The sequence below is a fragment of the Monodon monoceros genome, unplaced genomic scaffold, assembly GCF_005190385.1.
Source record: "Monodon monoceros isolate NGI ecotype Baffin Bay Population unplaced genomic scaffold, NGI_Narwhal_1 Super_Scaffold_7, whole genome shotgun sequence".
NCBI lineage: Eukaryota > Metazoa > Chordata > Mammalia > Artiodactyla > Monodontidae > Monodon > Monodon monoceros.
In genome coordinates, this window is record NW_021703784.1 from 73,878,383 (window position 1) to 73,897,632 (window position 19,250).

Consider the following 19,250-nt stretch of genomic DNA (forward strand, 5'->3'; position numbering starts at 1 on the left):
TTTATTATACAGCAGGTTCTTATTAGTTATGTATTTTATAGATATTAGTGTATACCAGTCAATCCCAGTCTCCCAGTTCATCCCACCACCACCACCACCACCACCACCCACCACTTCCCCCCTTGGTGTCCATACGTTTGTTCTCTACATCTGTGTCTCTATTTCTGCCCAGCAAACCAGTTCATCTGTACCATTTTTCTAGGTTCCACATATATGCATTAATATACGATATTTGTTTTTCTCTTTCTAACTTACTTCACTCTGTATGACAGTCTCTAGGTCCATCCACGTCTCTACAAATGACCCAATTTCGTTCCATTTTAGGGCTGAGTAATATTCTATTGTGTATATGCACCACATCTTCTTTATCCATTCGTCTGTCAATGGGCATGTAGGTTGCTTCCATGAGGGTCATCTTATTCTTGATCACTCTTTACCTCACTAGCTGCATCTCCTAACAGTCTCTCCTCATCCCTCTCACATTTTAGCCATGGTAGCAGTGAACGACTCGGTGTTATTTTCAGATTGTGTCACTTTATATTTCTGTCCCTCTGCATGTGCTCTTCCCCCAACCCGGGATGCCCTTCTAGCCCTTCTTTATCCAGTGAAATCCTACTTCTCTTTGAGACTCAGATCATTTCCTCCAAGAAATATTCTCAAGAACTCTTGCCCCTCAAGACTAAGGTGAAGGTATCTCTAAGATTCTTTCATAACATCCTTTGCAAACCTTTATCAGCATAAGTTTGACAAAGCTATGTGGGAGATAATTTAAATTATGTTAGAATAAAAGGATCAAATAGGCTCAAAATGGAAAGAAAAAATAGATAAGTCAGGCAGGATTAAATACCCTCCTGAAGACCTCTTAGGATATGGGAGAGACAGGGAAGAAAGGGTGGTAGACTTGAGAGTTAAGAATGAATAGATGGTGAATGTGCTGAGACTGGTTAATGGAGTTTTATGAAATTGCACAAAGAGCTTGTAAAGGTATAGAGGGCAGGGAGAGCTCTCTAAATGGAAAACTAGGCAAAGCGTGGAGAGGAGGGCATTAGGTGAAGATGTCACACTTCAAAGACCACTGCCAGGCTGATGTAGATGGAAAGTACATCTCAGCTTGTAGGCCTCAGTGCTGAAGTCTTCAAGATCTCAGACAGTCATGCTTTTAATAACTACTTAATGGGCAAAATATGGAGTATCCATTTCTGAAGGCCACTGATGTGACTTTAACATTAATTACAAAATTTTTGGTTTTGATCTTGCAACATAAGCTGGTTAGATGCTAGGGGGCATGAATCACAAAGTGACAGAAAAGAACTCTGAGTGGCCTTAAAAGTTATTAGAACAAACAAAAGAGGACATTTAAGACTGAAGAAGGAAAGAGCAGAATCAGAGCGACTTACATCATTGGGGGCTTTCCCTCTTGTAGACCTACACTGCAGATAAGGGGATGGCCTCAAGCTGTCTACAGTGGTGACATTTTTATTAGCAAGCTAGGGACAGAGTCTGTATCTGAGGCCCTTATATTAACACACATATTACCAGAGGCTTAGCTGAATTGGAGACAAAGCACTAGGAAGTACAGACTAGATTTGTCACTGAGGAGTGGGCATTGTTGCTCCTTCAACATCATAATTTGACTTGGAATAAAAGGACACAGGAAAGTGTTTATCAGAAAAACCACGATTTCTCATTGACATGAAGAGGTATAGCTGTGCAGGTAGGTTCCTGAAATATGTGAGGACACTTGTGTAAACAGAAACATGTCATCATGTGCAGTGGGTTGTTGAGGAGAGAAAATGAAGTGGAACCCACATGACTGAGGAATGGTTCTGTGGATTTTGTGATGAGAAAATTCACATTATTTAAGACAGATGGACTAAACCAGAAAGAAAGTCTTCCATTGCTCCAGCCAGGCCCTAGTTAGACAAACAACATCCCTCCAACAATAGTTGAAGGAAGAAAAGACATGGTAATGGGGATGGATGTATATATATTTATATCAGCTGGGATACATTTATAAAAATTATTGCTCTAACTTTTATTGCTATAACATACCTGTACACACACCTCTCACACACACACATGCATGCATGTATGAAAGACTTTAAAAAATCATGAGCAGGTTGTTTCCATCTCCGGGCTATTGTAAATAGAGCTGCAATGAACATTTTGGTACATGACTCTTTTTGAATTTTGCCCATCATCGGATGAATGGATAAAGAAGATGTGGCACATATATACAATGGAATATTACTCAGCCTTAAAAAGAAACGAAATTGAGCTATTTGTAATGAGATGGATAGACCTAGAGTCTGTCATACAGAGTGAAGTAAGTCAGAAAGAAAAAGACAAATACCGTATGCTAACACATATATATGGAATTTAAGAAAAAAAAAATGTCATGAAGAACCTAGGGGTAAGACAGGAATAAAGACGCAGACCTACTGGAGAACGGACTTGAGGATATGGGGAGGGGGAAGGGTGAGCTTTGACAGGGCGAGAGAGAGTCATGGACATATACACACTAACAAACGTAGTAAGGTAGATAGCTAGGGGGAAGCAGCCGCATGGCACAGGCATATTAGCTCGGTGCTTTGTGACAGCCTGGAGGGGTGGGATAGGGAGAGGGGGAGGGAGGGAGACGCAAGAGGGAAGACATATGGGAACATATGTATATGTATAACTGATTCACTTTGTTATAAAGCAGAAACTAACACACCATTGTAAAGCAATTATACCCCAATAAAGATGTTAAAATAAATTAATTAATTAATTAACTAAATACAAAAAAAAATCATGAGTAAAATTACAGAAATGAGAGAATAGAAATATAAAATTATGGAAACATGAAAAGATAGACTGCTGAAAACTTTCATGGAAACTTGGACAGACAAAGAGATACCTGAATTCTTGGAGGCAAAAGTGAATTTAAGAGCAAAGAAAATCAATATGCGAGCTTTGGAAGTTCTTGTCTGAAAATGGTGAATTTGAGCAGTTCCAGGTGATCGTTTCCTAGGGTATTAGTTAGGTGTGGCTTTTATCAAGAGAGTGTGTGTCATCCTCCCTATGGGAACCTCTGGGTGGCCCCATGGAACAGTAGACTCATTTATAAGTGAACATATGACCAGTCCCTGAAGCAAGGGTGGGTAGACACAGACAGTGATGAATTGTTTAATTGTTCTGCACTTGGTCTTTAGGAAGACTGAATAATTTGAAAGTGAGCTCCAAACTTCACCTCCTCATATTGGAAAATGAAGGCTGGAAATAGAGTATTCAATAAAGAAAGATTTTTGAGTTCAGAATAGTACAATCTATTTAAAAGATGTAGCAAAGAGTAACTGTGTGGAAGATAAAGATTTTTTTAAAAGCCATATGCAAAAGTAATATTTTTACGTATATATTGGTAAGTGAGATTGGTGTATATTCTTCTTCTGTGCTCTTGAACTGTTTTAATAGCATGAAAAACTGAAAGGAAAAGCAATACTTTTGTGCCTCAGAGAAGGTTTTTGGAGACAATGAGGTTTACAAGGAAAGCAGTGACTGGCATTTAATTAGCATGGAGGGAGAAATAGGAAGAACCAGGAAGCATGATCTTGGAAGGAAAGTTTCTGGAAAAGAAATGCTAAGGCTTTAATTGTAGACTTATAATTGTTCAAGAGTCAGAAAGAACAGGGGAGGATAAAACAAACTATAAGGAAACAATGCAAGTAGCAAAACTTTGCCCTTCTAAGTTCATGTAGCCATCTTATCTGAGGAAATTGTGATGTTTTTGTTTAATGTTGGGAGAAATCCAAATATGTATAATATGAAAATAACTTTTAAAGTAACATTAGGGGATCAAACGAAATGGTGGTATAAAGGATTTTGTAAACCAAAAAGTCTTAATAAAATGTTAGTAAACATTTGAGATTAGGTAGCCAGGTTGGAACTCAGGTCTGAATACTCTTCCATTATCTACTACTCCTGAAGTATGTCAAAGGGGAAAAAATATTCATCATTAAATGTGTAGTGATTTCAGGTAAAATCGCATCCTTATATAGTGAAGTGTATGAGAGCCTGCCAGTGAGTTTGTAAAAGAAGAATAAAGTTTTTATAGCAATAATATAATTTTGTGGATAATAAAATATGTTTTCTATGTTGATGTTTTAGAAATTCTATTTTTCCCCTTTTAGTTTTGTTTCCTTAAGTAGCAGAACTGAGGGTTTTTAATTAAATTTTAATTTTTGTAAATATATATATATAGATAGATAGATAGTTAATAAAGTGGTGCTGTAAGATTTATGTTCAAAAACAGCAAACCTGCTCCATCCCTTTCTACCCTTTTCCATTCTTCTTCTCCCAGATTTTCCCTAGGGGCAGCTAGTTTCACCTCTGGAAGCTGTTTCTTCTTTCATTTGTCTCCAAATTTCTAAGTTATGTAATCATGCTGTTCTTCCTTAGTTTCTAAACTTTAGACGTTTTCTATGGTCTGCTTATAAACCCAAGGTAGCAAGAGCAGGAAGATGACAATTTAGCAATCTGAGGCTTCCGCCTAACCCCCCAACACACATACACTTTCCTTCCTCCTATTTGCCAAGCATCATTGGTGGTACCACAATGTTAGTCAAATCAGTACTGTAGTCAGTATTTACTTTATAATGGTCACGTAAATATTGTAGTGTGCCATGATTTTTATTTTTTGTAACCATTTTTATTTTCCTTGAAGTCAATAATGTCTTGTTTTTGGTCCTAAGTATGACTAAAAACCCCTATCAGATCCCCTGAAAGAACTGTGAAGCCCATCACGATGATCATGTCACAGGCAGAAGCACCAGTTCATCTGTTGGTTTCATTTCTGGCCTCTCCACATGTGTCCTCCTCCCCCAGATTGGCCTCACAGTGTCATCTGAGACTTTTTTTTTTTAACTTGCTTTGATGTTTTTTAAACTTGTTTTGATGGTGGATTCCCTATTTCCTGGATCACATGTCTTCTGGGGATTACTCCCTTGTTTTCTTAGAGCGCACCTGAGAAAATGTAATCATTCATTCACCCAACATATATTTATTCAACATATACTCTGAAACATGCCGTGTTCTGGGAGTTGAGGATATATCAGAGAACAAAACAGATGATCCCTGGCCCCCTTGAGGACCTTATATTCCTGTGAGTGTGCGTGTGTGTGTGTAGGGTCGTCAGATTAAATACAGGATGCTCAATTACAGTTGAATTTCAGATAAACAACAGATACCTTTTAGAATGAGTTTGTTCTAAATATTGCAGGGGACATACTTATACTGAGAGAGTGTTTGTTGCTTATTTGTAATTCAGACTGAACTGGGTGCCCTGTATTTTTATATGATAAATCTGGCAGCCCTAGTTGGGACGGATTCTACTGTCTAAACCATAAATATAATAAATATGTAAATTATAGAGCTTGCTAGAAGTGATAAGTGTCCTGTTGGAGTGGGAAAGGAAAAGTAGAGCAGAATAAGGTAGGCTGGGAGTGCCGGGAGCAGAGACTGCAGTTTTAAGAGTCGTTAAGGTCAGCTTACTGAGGAGATGAGAGATTAGCAGGGGCATGAAAGAGGTGCAGAGTTAGCTCTCCAGTTGTCTAGGGGAAATGTTTTCTAGACAGAAGGAACACCAAGTCAAGAATGTGCCTGGAGTAGCCCTGGAGTGTCTGAGAAATAGCAAGGAGGCCAATGTGGCTGCATCAGAGCATATGAAGGGCCCCGTGGTAGCGCATAAAGTCAGAGAAGTAACAGGAGTTCAGGTCACGGAGGAACTTGGAGGCTGTTGGAAGGACTCTGTAGTGTGTTCCCGGTGAAATGGGGAGCCAGGCAGTGTTTCGAGTGGAGCTGTGACCCAAGGTAACTTCTGTTTGAACAAGATCCCTCTAGTTTCTCTGTTGAGAGTGTACCAAGGGGCAGAACAGGAGCAGGAAAAACAGTTGGGAGGTTATTGTGGTAAATCCAGGTGAGACGAAGGAACCTTGGGATGAGGGAGATAGCAGTGGAGATGGTGAGAACAGATTGGATTCGGATTTGGGATGAATTTTTCCTCTAACACTTTACTGTGAAAATTTTTCAAAGAGAAGTCAATACCCATAGAACTACCATCTGGTTCTACAATGAACACTTTGCTGGACTTGCTTTATCATGTATCTGTCCATCTTTCCATCCTGTTCCTGAGCCCTAGTCTGGAGCATCTCTGATTCAATTTCTACAAAGAGAAACCTTCAGTCTCCTGCTGTGATGATGTGGTCATTGGTACCATGGAGATAGTCACAGGCATAGCAACTCTGGAGTGGGGTGCAGTAAAAATCTGGGGGCTAACTGATCCTTATACTGATTTTCAGCCATTTCTTTTTTTTCAGCTATATTTCTCTCCTTACCTGATGGAAGTACCTGACAACTTTAAAACCTGAGTTTCCTATAGTTTCAAGGCCTGATCTGACTTGCTTCGCTTTGTCAGCTGTCATTTCAAGTTTTTAGTTTCAGCTCTCTCTACCTTCAGTCAGTTATGACTCATTTATCTTTTTTCCATCTTCTAAAACTGTGTTTGACCTTTTTTGTCTACTGTTATATCCTCTTAATTTCTCCTTGCCCTGGTAGCTTTATAACATCTTTATTCCTTGCCTTTCATTTGAACGGGGCTTTGAGAAAAAGGAGACTCAGGTTTTCAAATATTTTGTCAATATAAAAGTTCTGAATATATTTAGTAATACTTGGTTTTCCACTTTAATGGGTCTACCAATATACTAAAGATACATTAAAAACAGGGGCAAAGCAGTAATTTTTCCAGTGTCTGGATTCCAGACACTGTTGTTACTTTTCAGGACCTGAATTGCCACCTTTGGCAATGTTAACCTTTGGCTCTCCCAGTACTGATTCCAGTCTGTTGGGTTTTGTTATCAGTACGTAGAAGAGAATGGAGTTCAGATTGAGTCAGACAAACATGGCCCTGTTTGATTAGTGGAAGGGTTGGGCTTTCATTGCCTCTTGGAGCTCAGCTCCCCTTCCTGAATAGATGTTGCATCTTTGGGGTAGATGAATTCTAGTTTCAGTTGGGTATATATACCAGCTACAAATCCTTCCTCTAGACAACTGTTCCCTTTCCGGCACCATCATTTTCCAGCTTGTTGCTTTCACTATGCTGAGTATTCTATTAAATATTTATCGTAACTTTGCCTTCCCTGTCTGAAATGGTGCCATGGACTGGTAATTAGATTGCGGCTAAGGCTTCTTAATTTCCTTTGGTGCAGAACTGGGAAAGTGGAGACCTTACATAACGAGGAGAAGAGAACTGACAGACAGTTGGCAGTAAGGGCTCCTGCACATATTTCAAGGCAGATGCAAAGGGAACTTTTTACCAGTCAATGGTTACATTCATCTGCTAGCTGCTCGTCTCATGTTTGCTTCCAGAAAGAAGCTACTGAGAGTCATTTGTCTACATTGAGCCTGGGAATTAAATTTTTACCCCTCCAGAGGGAAACAACAAAAGCAGGCCAGGAATATTTTTCTGGCCAGCCTCAATAGCCAGAAGGTTTCTGATTCAAGGCCCTGCTCATGCTGGAGGATTGGCTCTCATCATTAGGACCCTGCAACAGTTCACCCTTCAAATGAGGGTTCGAGGATTACATTCCCCCTGCTGTAATTTATTACTGAAGACAACAAATCACAAAACTGGGAATCAGGAGACTAGGCCTGTGTTCTTGCTGTGTGTCCATGAGCTACCCACCTAACCTCTTTTTCCTCATTTGTGCAATGGGAACAAATATTAACCTGCCAAACCACTGAGCAGGTGTGATAACAAAATGAAATGATTTAAGTGAAAGTATTTTGCAGGCTGTCAAGAGATTTCTGCTCTACAGTTTCCTTTCAGAGTATGGGGCCCAGGGCAAAGCACTCTGGGTATACCTAATTTTCAGTATTTTTGTATGGGTTAAACAATCAGGTTCAAATTTAAACAAATCCTTCCAAGCATGTATTAAGTTCCTTTATGTTCTGGGTCTGGGTACATTGAGAGCTGGGCGATATGATCATAAATGGAGACATCATAAATTGACAGCACCTATTCCTAAAGGAAAGAGGTTTGTCCATGGGAAGAGTCTAGGTAAGAACTCAGACAACCATGACTCCTGGTGAAGCCCCTTTAGAATGTATAGTTAAGGAGTACTGAGTATTGCCTTCGAGGTCAGAGAAACTCAAGTTCAAATCTAAACTTTGTCACTTCCTATCTAAGTGACTTTGCGCAATTTACTTCACCTTTCTGAGCTATCATTTTGTCATTTGTAAATGTCGATAATAATGCAAGCCACTTAGAGTTGCTACAAGAAGTAACTGAAATAAAATCCATAAGAAGCTTATCATCATTATCACAATAACAGTATTATTCTTTTAATAATAATTATGATAATGGCAGGTTGCTATTGAGTATCATGCCCCAGGCAACGTGGCTAAATGCTTGCACATATTAATATCTTTATCCAAAAAACTCTATAATCATTTTACAGATGAGAAACTGAAGCACAGACAGATTCAATAAATGTCTTAGGGTTGTACAGCTAGTTGGTGTTAACCATACCTAGGCAGTCTGGTAAAGGCAAAACAGATGGTAGCTTCTGCTCTGGTGACTGTAGTTCAAATCTCTGAAGCGTTATTTAGGAAAAGGGCGTAATAAACAAAAGGATGGTTAGGTAGATAAAAATGAGACAATAAACATGAAAAATTCTTTGTAAACAATAATTCCAGAAGCTTGTTTATTTGGGTAGTATTTAACCGTTTATAATTTCAAGTAGCTAGAGATGTTGAGATGAATCCCCAACCTTTGACAAAAAGGAGCCTTCCTATGTCACCTGTGGTTAACAGAGCCTCCGCTGCCCTATTCACAGGCAACCTCAACAGGTATCTTGAAAATGCAGGTTTCAGCCTTTCAACTAGGGATGGAACACCTGCCCTCTTACTCCTCCAGGTGTCAGGGTACCTTAGGCAGAGAGCTGAATTCCCAGTTGCCCAATTTTCAGCGTATGCCATTTCAATATAACATTAGATGATGACAGAGTCTGTTGTCCTATAAATTAATTTAACACTCTTTCTCTGGATGACTGCATTCTAAAAACAATATTTTCACTCGAGTTATGAGGGCTTGTAAAAGCATACCGAGAGCAGGGTTGGAAACATATGATGTCCCAGGAAGCCAAACTGATCTAAATTTAGGTGGGTTGTCTCCTCTCCTTAGTCCGTGTCAGAGATGGTTGCCTCTTAGAAGGATGGCTCAGGTGGAGAGCAGTTCACAGGTTGGGCAGAAATATGAGCCACTGTGGTCAGTTAAGTGGGGAAGGGCTTAATGAGAGTGGCCCCAAACACTTAAGCATTGAAAGAGAAAGAGGAGGGGCTGAAATTTTTATCAAGTGATTTGTTACTATAGTGAACTGTATTTTTTAAAAATACGCATTCCTGGTGTTATGAGAATTTGTGAAGGCAGATAACGAAGAGAATAATATACTTACTTTTGGATTCATTCAGGACGCTTTCTTCTTCTCTCCTTCTTTCCCCTTCTCCTTTCTCTCTCTTCTGTCCATTGCTCTATTGATTCTCAATACAATCTCCCCCTTTTAAATACGATCCCTGTTAAAGCTTCCTTCTCTGACCCAAAATCTGTCTCTCTCAAAAGAATTCTTTAAACAATGTTTGATGTGGATTATCATTCACATCCTGGTTTTTTTTTTTTTTAGACTCTTCCTTCTAAAGACAAAGCATTTCATCTTTTCTTTTTTCTTATCTTTCCATATGTGATGTTTTACATAGCACATATGGTAATAGTTGCCAGGTACCCTTTAGAGAGGTCAGAAAGATGGACAAGAAATAAGGCAACAAAGTATTGTAGGTGCTTTGCTTGAGGTCTGTGCAGGAAAATCTCAAGGTCCAAAGAAGGTAATCTAAATGTCAGAGAGTGCAAAAATATTCCATAAAGGCAGTGATGCCTGGGTGGAGCATTAGTAGGTGTTAACATTGTTCATTCATCCATTTAACGAGCATTTATTGAGTGCCTATTATGCACTTTTCACTGCCCTAGGCCCTCATGGCATAAAATTTAGCAAGGAATAACCTTGTCTGGCACTCAACAAATATTTGTTGAATGGCCAATGGAAGAGACTCACCTTAATTCACCTGGTGAATGTGGAACAATTCTCTGCATGTAGAAAGGGATGAAACTTTCAGGGGATTCTAAGGAGTTCAGAATATTTGTTGGCTAAATAATTCGGAAGGTGGTCATGGGTACAGAAAGGTAGGGCCACAGTATAGCGCATAGTTGTGCAGTGTGCAACCTGCACAACAGTATGTGATCATTAAGGCATAATGAGAAAGAAGGTGGGAAAGGAACTGGACTGTGAAGTGCTTGGTGTCTCAGGGTGGTTGTTCTCATGGGGGCAGGAGAGGGACAGAGGTAGGGGAAGGGATATCAGAAACACTGGCAAATTGTTTCCTCAAATTATGTGTTCTTCTGCCCATCCTAGAGATGCAGATCCTGCCCCATCCCTACACACACAAGCACACATACCCATGCATGCTCACACGCTCACACCCTTGCTTTCCCAGAATCTTTGCCACGGGCTTTTGTTCTGATGAGAAAGAGTCATATTCCTCAGATGGACTGGAACTAAAAATGGCTGAGGAACACTGCAGACAATGGAGAACCACTCACAGGTCCATTGCAAGGCAGTAGCCTGATCAGATTTTCCTTTTTCAAAGATCACTCTGGCACTGGAGTGGAGGGTGGATTAGTGAAGTGTGAGAGATGATGAGGGCATCCTGCTGGAAAGCTTTCACATCCTCTGGGTCTAATGACATTTGTATTCAGAGCACTTGAGTGACACTCCTGCTTCCCTGCATTTTCAAGTTCACGGGCAAAAGACTCAAATCAGAATAAAAGAGATGTGTCAGTGTTTTGCTGAGAAGGTGGCGACACCTGAAGCATTTCACAGGAATTATGATTTAGGACAGATGTGAACATGCAAGCAGATCTATGCTGGGGAATTAATAAAATAAAGCTATCAAATATGGACCTAAAGCAGTTAACTTTAAATTCTGCATACCTAAAAGACATTTCCTGTTAGTTAGTTATTTTTGTTGGTGGTATTTTGCTTGTTTTTTGTTTGTATAATATAAATTTATACAACCTGGTCACCTTAAAAACCAAATACATTACCAGTAAATCCATCATATTTCCTGGCTCTCTTATGTGACCATTTTTTTCATTTAGTAAAACATATGATTTTCTGTGATCCATACATAAATATCAGCTCTGCCTTGTCAACAAAAAGTGAGTCGATGTAATTCTGATTAATGTGCCCAAGAAGAAGAAAAATACATACTTTTTCTTGCTTTAAGTTCTTAACAACTGCACATAATGTGGTTGCAGTCTGTCTCTCCAATAATTAGAAAGGAAAAAAAATCTTCTTCCTGAAGTCCTGTTATCACACATCATAAGAGCCAGACCACTAGACCCCCTGATACCACAGTGATCTCAGAATTTGTAGGAAGCTATTGATTAATCATTTCTACAACTTTTTGGATTTTCCATTATGTTGTAAGTTGATATAAGAGAATTACCTTATTTCCTTTCAACCCATTTTTTTCTTTAAATTAAGTATCTGGATGAGTTACAGAATTTGTTGTTTATGGGATAGTTTGTTACCTTACTATGTTAGGAAAATAAGATTGAAAGGTGGTACTAGAAGGTGGGCTTTAGGTAAACATAGTGTAACCTGACAAGATGTGCACTGAATCCAGTAAATCAAAAGACTTATCTGACATGTTATAAACCACTACTGGGTCAATATATTAAGTGATTCATCCACCTTTCAAGATTGGATTCATTTTTAGAATAATAATTTTTGGAAGAATATAGCTGTTCAATTGTAAGGCCATGTACTAGATTGGGAGTAAAGGAGGTGTGATTTCTAGCCTGGCTCTGGGAACCCCCTGTGTGACCCTGTGTCTGCCAGTTTGTACATCTGTGAAATGACAGCATTGCCAATGACCTCAATTTTTTTATCCTGCTTAATTCAAGAAGGCATATTTGTAGATTATCTGGCACATAGTAGGTGCTCTAATATTATGACTCTGTGTCAACTAAGAAAAAAGTTTCCCTTTTGCTGGCACATGAGAAGAGACCTACTAAGAAAACAACACGTAGTTAAATATCATAATAGGACAAAGGCAGAAATCAAAATGCCCTTGGTAAGAATGGGAGTTCTTTTTCCCATTATTAGAAGAAATTATTAAAAAACAAAAACATAACTTTGAGACCTACTGATTCTTTTCCCTGGGCAAAGTATGTATGTCACTCATAGACATCAAAAAAAAAAAAAGTGTTTACAATAACCCAGATCTGCTTATGAAACTTCATTAAGGCCTTTGGGAGAAATGTTGAGACAAGATTTTTGTTATTTTGTTCTTTTCCCCTTCAGCATTGAGAAACGTTGCTAAATTTGTAAAGAATCTTTTTCCCTTTGTTAGAATCAGGGGCATGGTGAGGAATGAGGTCAACTGTAGAAAATAGCAATGTTAGAATAAGCCTAATATGCAAAAACTACTGCTTTGCAATGTGCAGTGTTGGGGAATATTTGTAGCAACTCTAACTTATTTTTCTTTACTCAAGAGAAGTGCATCTAGCACAAGGAGTTCAGCTTGATGCTTTGTGATGACCTAGACAGGTGGGATAGGGAGGGTGGGAGGGAGGCTCAAGACGGAGGGGAGATGGGGATATATGTATACACATAGCTGATTCACTTTGCAGTGCAGCAGAAACTAACACAACATTGTAAAGCAATTACACCCCAATAAAGATATTTAAAAAAGAGAAAAATGCAACAAACAACATAGAAAACTACACTGAATACTCAATTCACATGTATATTAGCCCTATTAGCCAAAACAAGTTATCTTTTGGAATGGAGAACACAAAATTGTTCAACATTGTGAAGCATTAAAAATAAAGGAGCTGTAAAATGCACACTGAACAGAGAATCAAAGCCCAGCTCTCCTTATGCCAACAGATACCTATAAATATATTTTATTGTATTACCTGTACTTGACACATATTTATTTCTGAAATAATTAGGGCCACTTAGAGGATAACCTTCTTTAATTAAATGCAATATTTATTTAAAGTTTATTAGGACATAAAACTATAAATCATTTTATGTGAGCATCTAATCTGCTTAAGCAACTTATAACTATTTCTGACATTGATAATTCCTTGCCTGTGCTAAATTATCACTTGTAAGTAACTAAGCAGGTATGAAAATCCAAATCTAGGAGCTTTACAGAATAAGTGGATATGGTATAATAGACAAAAACAAAAGGATTCTTGTCCCAGTTCTGCCACTGATTTGTTGTGTGATCTTGCACAACTTGTTTAAGAGCATCAGTTCTTCTAAGAGCATCAGTTTTACTATCTATAAAATGGGAGTAATACTGATACTGATATCTTACATTAGGCAAAGTAAGTAGTATGGAAAGATACATGAAAAGGAGTACTATATGGTTACACTTACTGACACTGTTCTGAGATCACATATGTGAGAGTCCAAACATGGGAGGTACATCATCACCCTTTTCAGAGAGCTCCATATTATTAAAAGGGGCATACAGGTGAATTAATAGTTACAATTCGGTAGAATGAGCAAAGCAGTGAAATCATGTGTAAACTAAACAGCACATGTCAAGGAAGGATTTCCTTATCAATGAGGGGTATGACCCTGGAAGATTTTTTCAGGTGGAGGTGATGTTTGAATTGGGGAAATGTTTATGGTCCTGGTGAGCAGGGAGGGAAGAACAGAAAGGACGTTCCACATTTAGGGGCAAATGTGCAAAAAGCATGAAAGAAAGAGTATGTTATCTGGGAATATAGAACTACAAGTATTCATGGGTCCCAGGGCTCAGGGAAGGGATGAGGCTGGCAGGAGTGGTCACGGAGAGTAACATATGCAAATAAAGTGACTCACCCTACAGGAGAGAGGGAGGTAGTGAGAGTATTTAGGCAGGACAGGATCACACTTGCACTTATGGAATTCCATTTGGTGGCAGTTTACTAAATGGATTGGACACAGCAAGCCTGGAGGCAGTGAGCCCTCTACAATAGACCAGGGAAAGATGAATTCCTGAACTAAGTAGTGGCAATGGTAGCAAAAATCCTGAGAAACATTTAGTGGGAAATGAATGTTTTTGGTATCTGACTAGGTACAGAGGTTGCTCATGTCACCAACCCTATGATGAAAGACCTGTGGGGCCCTAGTGGAAGGAAGAGGGCAGGTTGCCTTTGCATTTGGAAGCTCCAGGAAGAAACAAGGGCTAGAGTTATAGTTTGGGGACACAAAAGTAGATGGCAGTGAAAACCATGAGGTTGCAAAGAGAGAGTGGTTAGACTGAGAAAAGCAGTAGAGAAAGGACAGATAACTTCAGAATCCTCTGGAAAAGCAAAACTTAAAAATAAGTAGAAGAAATACAACTTGTGAAGGAAGCAGAGAGAGAACCCTCAGGTAGGTATCAGGACATCTAGGAAAGAGAGTCTTGTCATGGAGAGTAAAAGAGTAGGGAGTTTCAAGGAAGGAGTGTCAATACTATCAGATACCTTATTGATCAAAGAAGACAAGGATTAGGGACAGTCCACTGGATTTGATAATTCTAGAAGTCATCTGGTTTTCTTTCTCATGCAGTCAGTTAAGCAGAAGCGATGCCTACTGTTGGTTGGACAGTAAATAGGAAATTAGAAGTGAAAACATTGAGTGTAAACTTAACTGTCAGGAAGCTCAGGTGTAAGGAGAAGGTATGAGAGCAAAGTAGACTGGGATGAAAGAAGAAGAGTTTTCTTTGCACAAGAGTGGGAGGGGCTTAGATACGTTTATTTCCTAAAGGGTAAGGACCATTATACACTAAATTGGAAAGAGAGAGAAGAGGGATGAGATGTTTGATGTAGCTGGGTTCTTCATGAGCGGAAATGGGGATTAGGACGGGGGTGGGGGGGTGGGGGGGGTGGGCAGGGCAGGACTTGACCTTGAACAGAAGGACTTATTTCTGTGACAAGAAAGGCAGGGTAAAGGATAAATGTAGGTTGGAGTGAATTAGCCGGTGGAGGTACCGAGAGAGAGGAAGCCATGCCTGACAAAGATGAAGTCATGGTAGACTGATGAGGATGAAATGGGTAGTGTACTTGAGAATAACAGAGAGGAATAAGACATGGGACTGGCCAAAACAAAAAATAAAAGGCTCAATTAATAGCACTTGGTCTAATGTCACTAATCTCTGAGGTGGAAGGAGTTCTTCCCGAAGAGCTCAGCAACTCAGCCCTGATTTAGGAAGAAGATTATACACTTAATCCAAGGTTGGAGTTTGACACGGTAAATGCTGTGAAGGGAAGGAAGGGTTGAGAGCAATTTAGTTTATAGCAGGTTGATTTGCTTTTAGGTTAAACAATAGGGATTTTGTTTATGGACATGAGGTTGGCATTCATTTCTTCCTTTTTTTTTCTTGAGACTGAGCATGTTCTAAGAAAAGGCATGGCATTTAAATCTCTACAATCAGGTTATAGGAATGCCTGTAGCTCTGATATCTTAATCCCATACTTGAAACTTGTCCAGTTTGACCATTGGCTTTCTTTGGGAAATTATACGTTGCTGATTAGCTATAGGAAGATTCTGGAAGACGAGATGAGCAGAAATTTAATTCCTATGTTACTCACATTCAGAATGACTCTGTCTCATGTTGAATCCACTTTGCATTGTCCTATGGATTCATTAAAGAATCCGCAAGCAGAGTTTTTACCTTCATGATCACATACTCCAGGCTGAAAAGCATTTCTGTCACTGTTTCCCAGAGTTCACTAATTGTTTAAAGACTCTTCTGGCTGGCGGTTCTTTCTGGTTGAAACAGCCTGCTTACAGTCAAGTGAACTTGGGCATTCTGCCAGGGACATTCATACCAAGGACGTTTAGAGGCAATTCTTAAATGTAATTTACAGGGCTAGGAGGTACCAGAACTTCAACAATAGGCAAAAGCAGTGCTCTTGGAACAATGGGAGAAAGGGTCAAAGTGCTATTTTGACCCTGGCCTTTGCAGTTTTTGTCCCAGTAACTCCCAAGTTTTGAAAACAGGAAGTAGAGGCACACCCAGGAACTTGTGGCAATGAAAATAGGCCCGTAAAATTATAAAAGCCTTGGTGGATCTTATAAGGAGGAACCGTTGTGGGAAGAGTACTAGACTGGGAGTCAGGAAATCACATTAAAGATCTGGGCCTCAGTATCTCCATCCTAAACAACAGGAACATGGGACCACTGGCGGACCTGGGGAGGCAGAATGGTTATAAGCTAAATCCTGACTCCTCTTATATGCTTTATATTTCATGGGTTCCCACTGAGATTTTATTTAATGAGTAGATGCTGGTGCCAAAATAAGTTTGAAGCCTTCTTGTTAGAAAATGTTTCCCCAGATTCCCCTTTCTATTCTAAAATTCTAATATTCTAAGTGAGAATAACCAGTATAGTTACACTTAATTCTCATGAGTCTAATAGTTTTAATTATTGTTATTCAGCACATTTTTATTACTTTCCATGATATTTGATTTTGAAAACTGCCTTATGTCAACCCCATGTTTCAGGATTTCTTACCTTGAGCCTATGGATGGATTTTGGGGAGTCTGTGAAAGCCCTAAATATATATGCAATATTTTGTGGGTACAGGCATACAGAAAGAGAATCCAAAACTTTCATCAGAATCTCAACAGCTAAGGGCAAAGTCTTCCCCCACTGGATAGGAGTCAAAAGAATCCAGATCTGAAGGTAACACAAAGTGAGAGAAATTCAGAGAGATTTCATAGGCTCTACCATGAAAAGTACTTACCAAACCCCTCCCAAACCTATATTCCCTTCCCAAGATTACATTGCCACTCTGTGTTCATCGTATTTCGGGCAGGGGAGAGGTCTTTGGTGAAGGTGAGACATGCCTCCTTATTCTTACATTTTGTGATATTTGAAAGAAGCCAAGATCAAATCTTTGGCTCCCTGTGCCAATCCTCCACAACTCAGACATGTTTTTACTAGGTAGAAAGAACCACATATTCTTCACCTTTTCAATCGGTAGCCTTGTTAACCCTGGAGCTCTAGATGGTTCATGGCCCTGAAGGTAAGGGTTTTGTTTTTTTTGTTTTTGTTTTGTTTCTAAAGAAGTATTCTATCGTAATTAAGAAGAATGAGAGTAAAGACAACATAAATGTTTGGCCATTCCATAATATCTTTCCTCGAAAGCCTCAGACAGTGACTAGGGAAGATTTCAGTTTTTCTGAGTGCATTTTCAATTCTATTTTGCATTGAGTATTTGTGTGATTATTAACTTTATATTCCAAAAATAGATAAACAACAAGGATTTACTGTATAGCACAGGGACTACACTCAGTATCTTGTAATAAACTATAATGGGATAGAATTGAAAAGAAAAGAAGATATATACATATATATGTATAAACGAATCACTTTGCTGTACACCTGAAACTAACAATATTGTAAATCAACTATACTTCAATTAAAAAAAGCTATATTCCATAGCAGGCATTTCCATGGTCTTTTAAGTCCTGGTTCAGAGGGGAATAACCCAGTGGGGAGAACAGAGCTCTGATCTGAGGCAGCAAGCAGGAAATTGGGCAGTGATGAGGCTGTGATGCAACATCAGGTGTCAGTGTCAGCAAGGAGCCTCTAGACTCGTTGAACCAAGCAAGGGATTGTACCTACACCCTGATTCCCACAGCAGGGCAAAGCAGGATCCTGGGGATATGTACCATGCATGATCCACTTGCATGGGAAAAACAAAGCTTCTCTCATAAACTGTATGCTAACTCAGACACTGTGCAAGAAGTGGAAGGACAATAGGGGCTTGAAAAACAAAACAGAAAACAATAACGCTAGAGCTGGAAGCTGATTTGAGATACTGCAAGAATTCTCAGAATTTAACTCTTTTGCTCTCTTTTCATTCCAGATGCTGCACAACAAGCATGTCATGGTCCGTGTGGGAGGAGGTTGGGAAACTTTTGCAGGGTATTTGTTGAAACACGACCCCTGCCGGATGCTGCAGATCTCCCGTGTGGATGGCAAGACATCCCCCATCCAGAGCAAATCTCCAACCCTCAAGGACATGAATCCAGATAATTACCTGGTGGTCTCTGCCAATTATAAGGGAAAGAAGGAAATTAAATGAAAGTAGTTGGTCACTACAAGGGGACTCTCATAATGGCCTGTATCCACATCTCCAGTAGTCAGTTTAGTTCACATGCTCTGAAAATTACTTTGGAAAAAGACATAACAGATAGAAAGACGTCATCATGTTGAAACATGCTCAAAGAGTAGCACTATTTATTTTGAATGCTTCTGTAGAAAATGACCTATTAAAAGAAATTATCAACTCAGATTTAAATTAGACAAATTGTAGGCAAATCATTGTTTCTCAGTATGTGAACATGGTATTTAGAACACAATACTAGCAATACAATTCTAGCTAAAGATAAAAATTATTAGAAGAAAATAGGATTTACAGTTAAGTCAACAGAAAGTGCCTGCCTAATGTGTACAGAATAACAACACCCCAGACATTTTTTATAATTGCAGGATTTTTAAGCTGATTTTTTAAAAATGACAATTAGTGTGATGATGTGCTACTAAAAATATCCAACAGCACTATAACTTAAAGTACAGTGTATCTACGACAGTAATACGTTACTGGAAAGGCCACTTCAGAAAAGTTTACATTCACTTGGAAGAATGCCTTAAAGTTTATCCCTTATCTCTGAACAAACACCTGGGGCACTTTTGGAAGTTTTCACTGCACCCCTTAGAGAATGGCTTATGAGTTGTTTACACATTCCTAGACACGTGGCTGTGTTGAGACTGAGTGTAATTCACACACATAAGCTGACATACGTTTATATTTTGAAAGAGTAAATTGTACAGTCAAATGTCCATTGACTTCATGTTATTTCAAAGCATTTTCTTATTATATCTTTAGTTAATCCAACTTTGCTGTGCTGTCTAGTAAAGTAATTTCACTGTAGCTAATAATGTTACAGACTTATGTATACCCTTGTATACCTAGGACAGGGCTGTTTTGTACCCATAAACAGCAAAATATTGTCCTCACTGATTGAAGAATTAAAAAGATGTTAAAAAATTTTACCTGTCTCTATATCAATGCTTCATTCTGAAATAAAGATCATATTCAAATGG

At 39.0% G+C, this 19,250-nt stretch overlaps 1 protein-coding gene across 4 annotated transcripts in view; it reads left to right on the forward strand.

Moving 5' to 3' along the window:
• The window catches only part of GAS2 (growth arrest specific 2), a 198,689-nt gene extending 179,439 nt beyond the window's left edge, over nt 1–19,250 (forward strand). For 2 of the 4 annotated variants that reach the window (XM_029208392.1, XM_029208393.1), the window contains exon 9: nt 18,010–19,196. In XM_029208392.1, the coding sequence (XP_029064225.1) occupies nt 18,010–18,228 (219 nt within the window). In that variant the 3' untranslated portion in view covers nt 18,229–19,196. Of the gene's footprint in view, nt 1–18,009 lie in introns of all 4 variants that reach the window. The other 2 variants (XM_029208390.1, XM_029208389.1) reach the window with 2 other exon arrangements.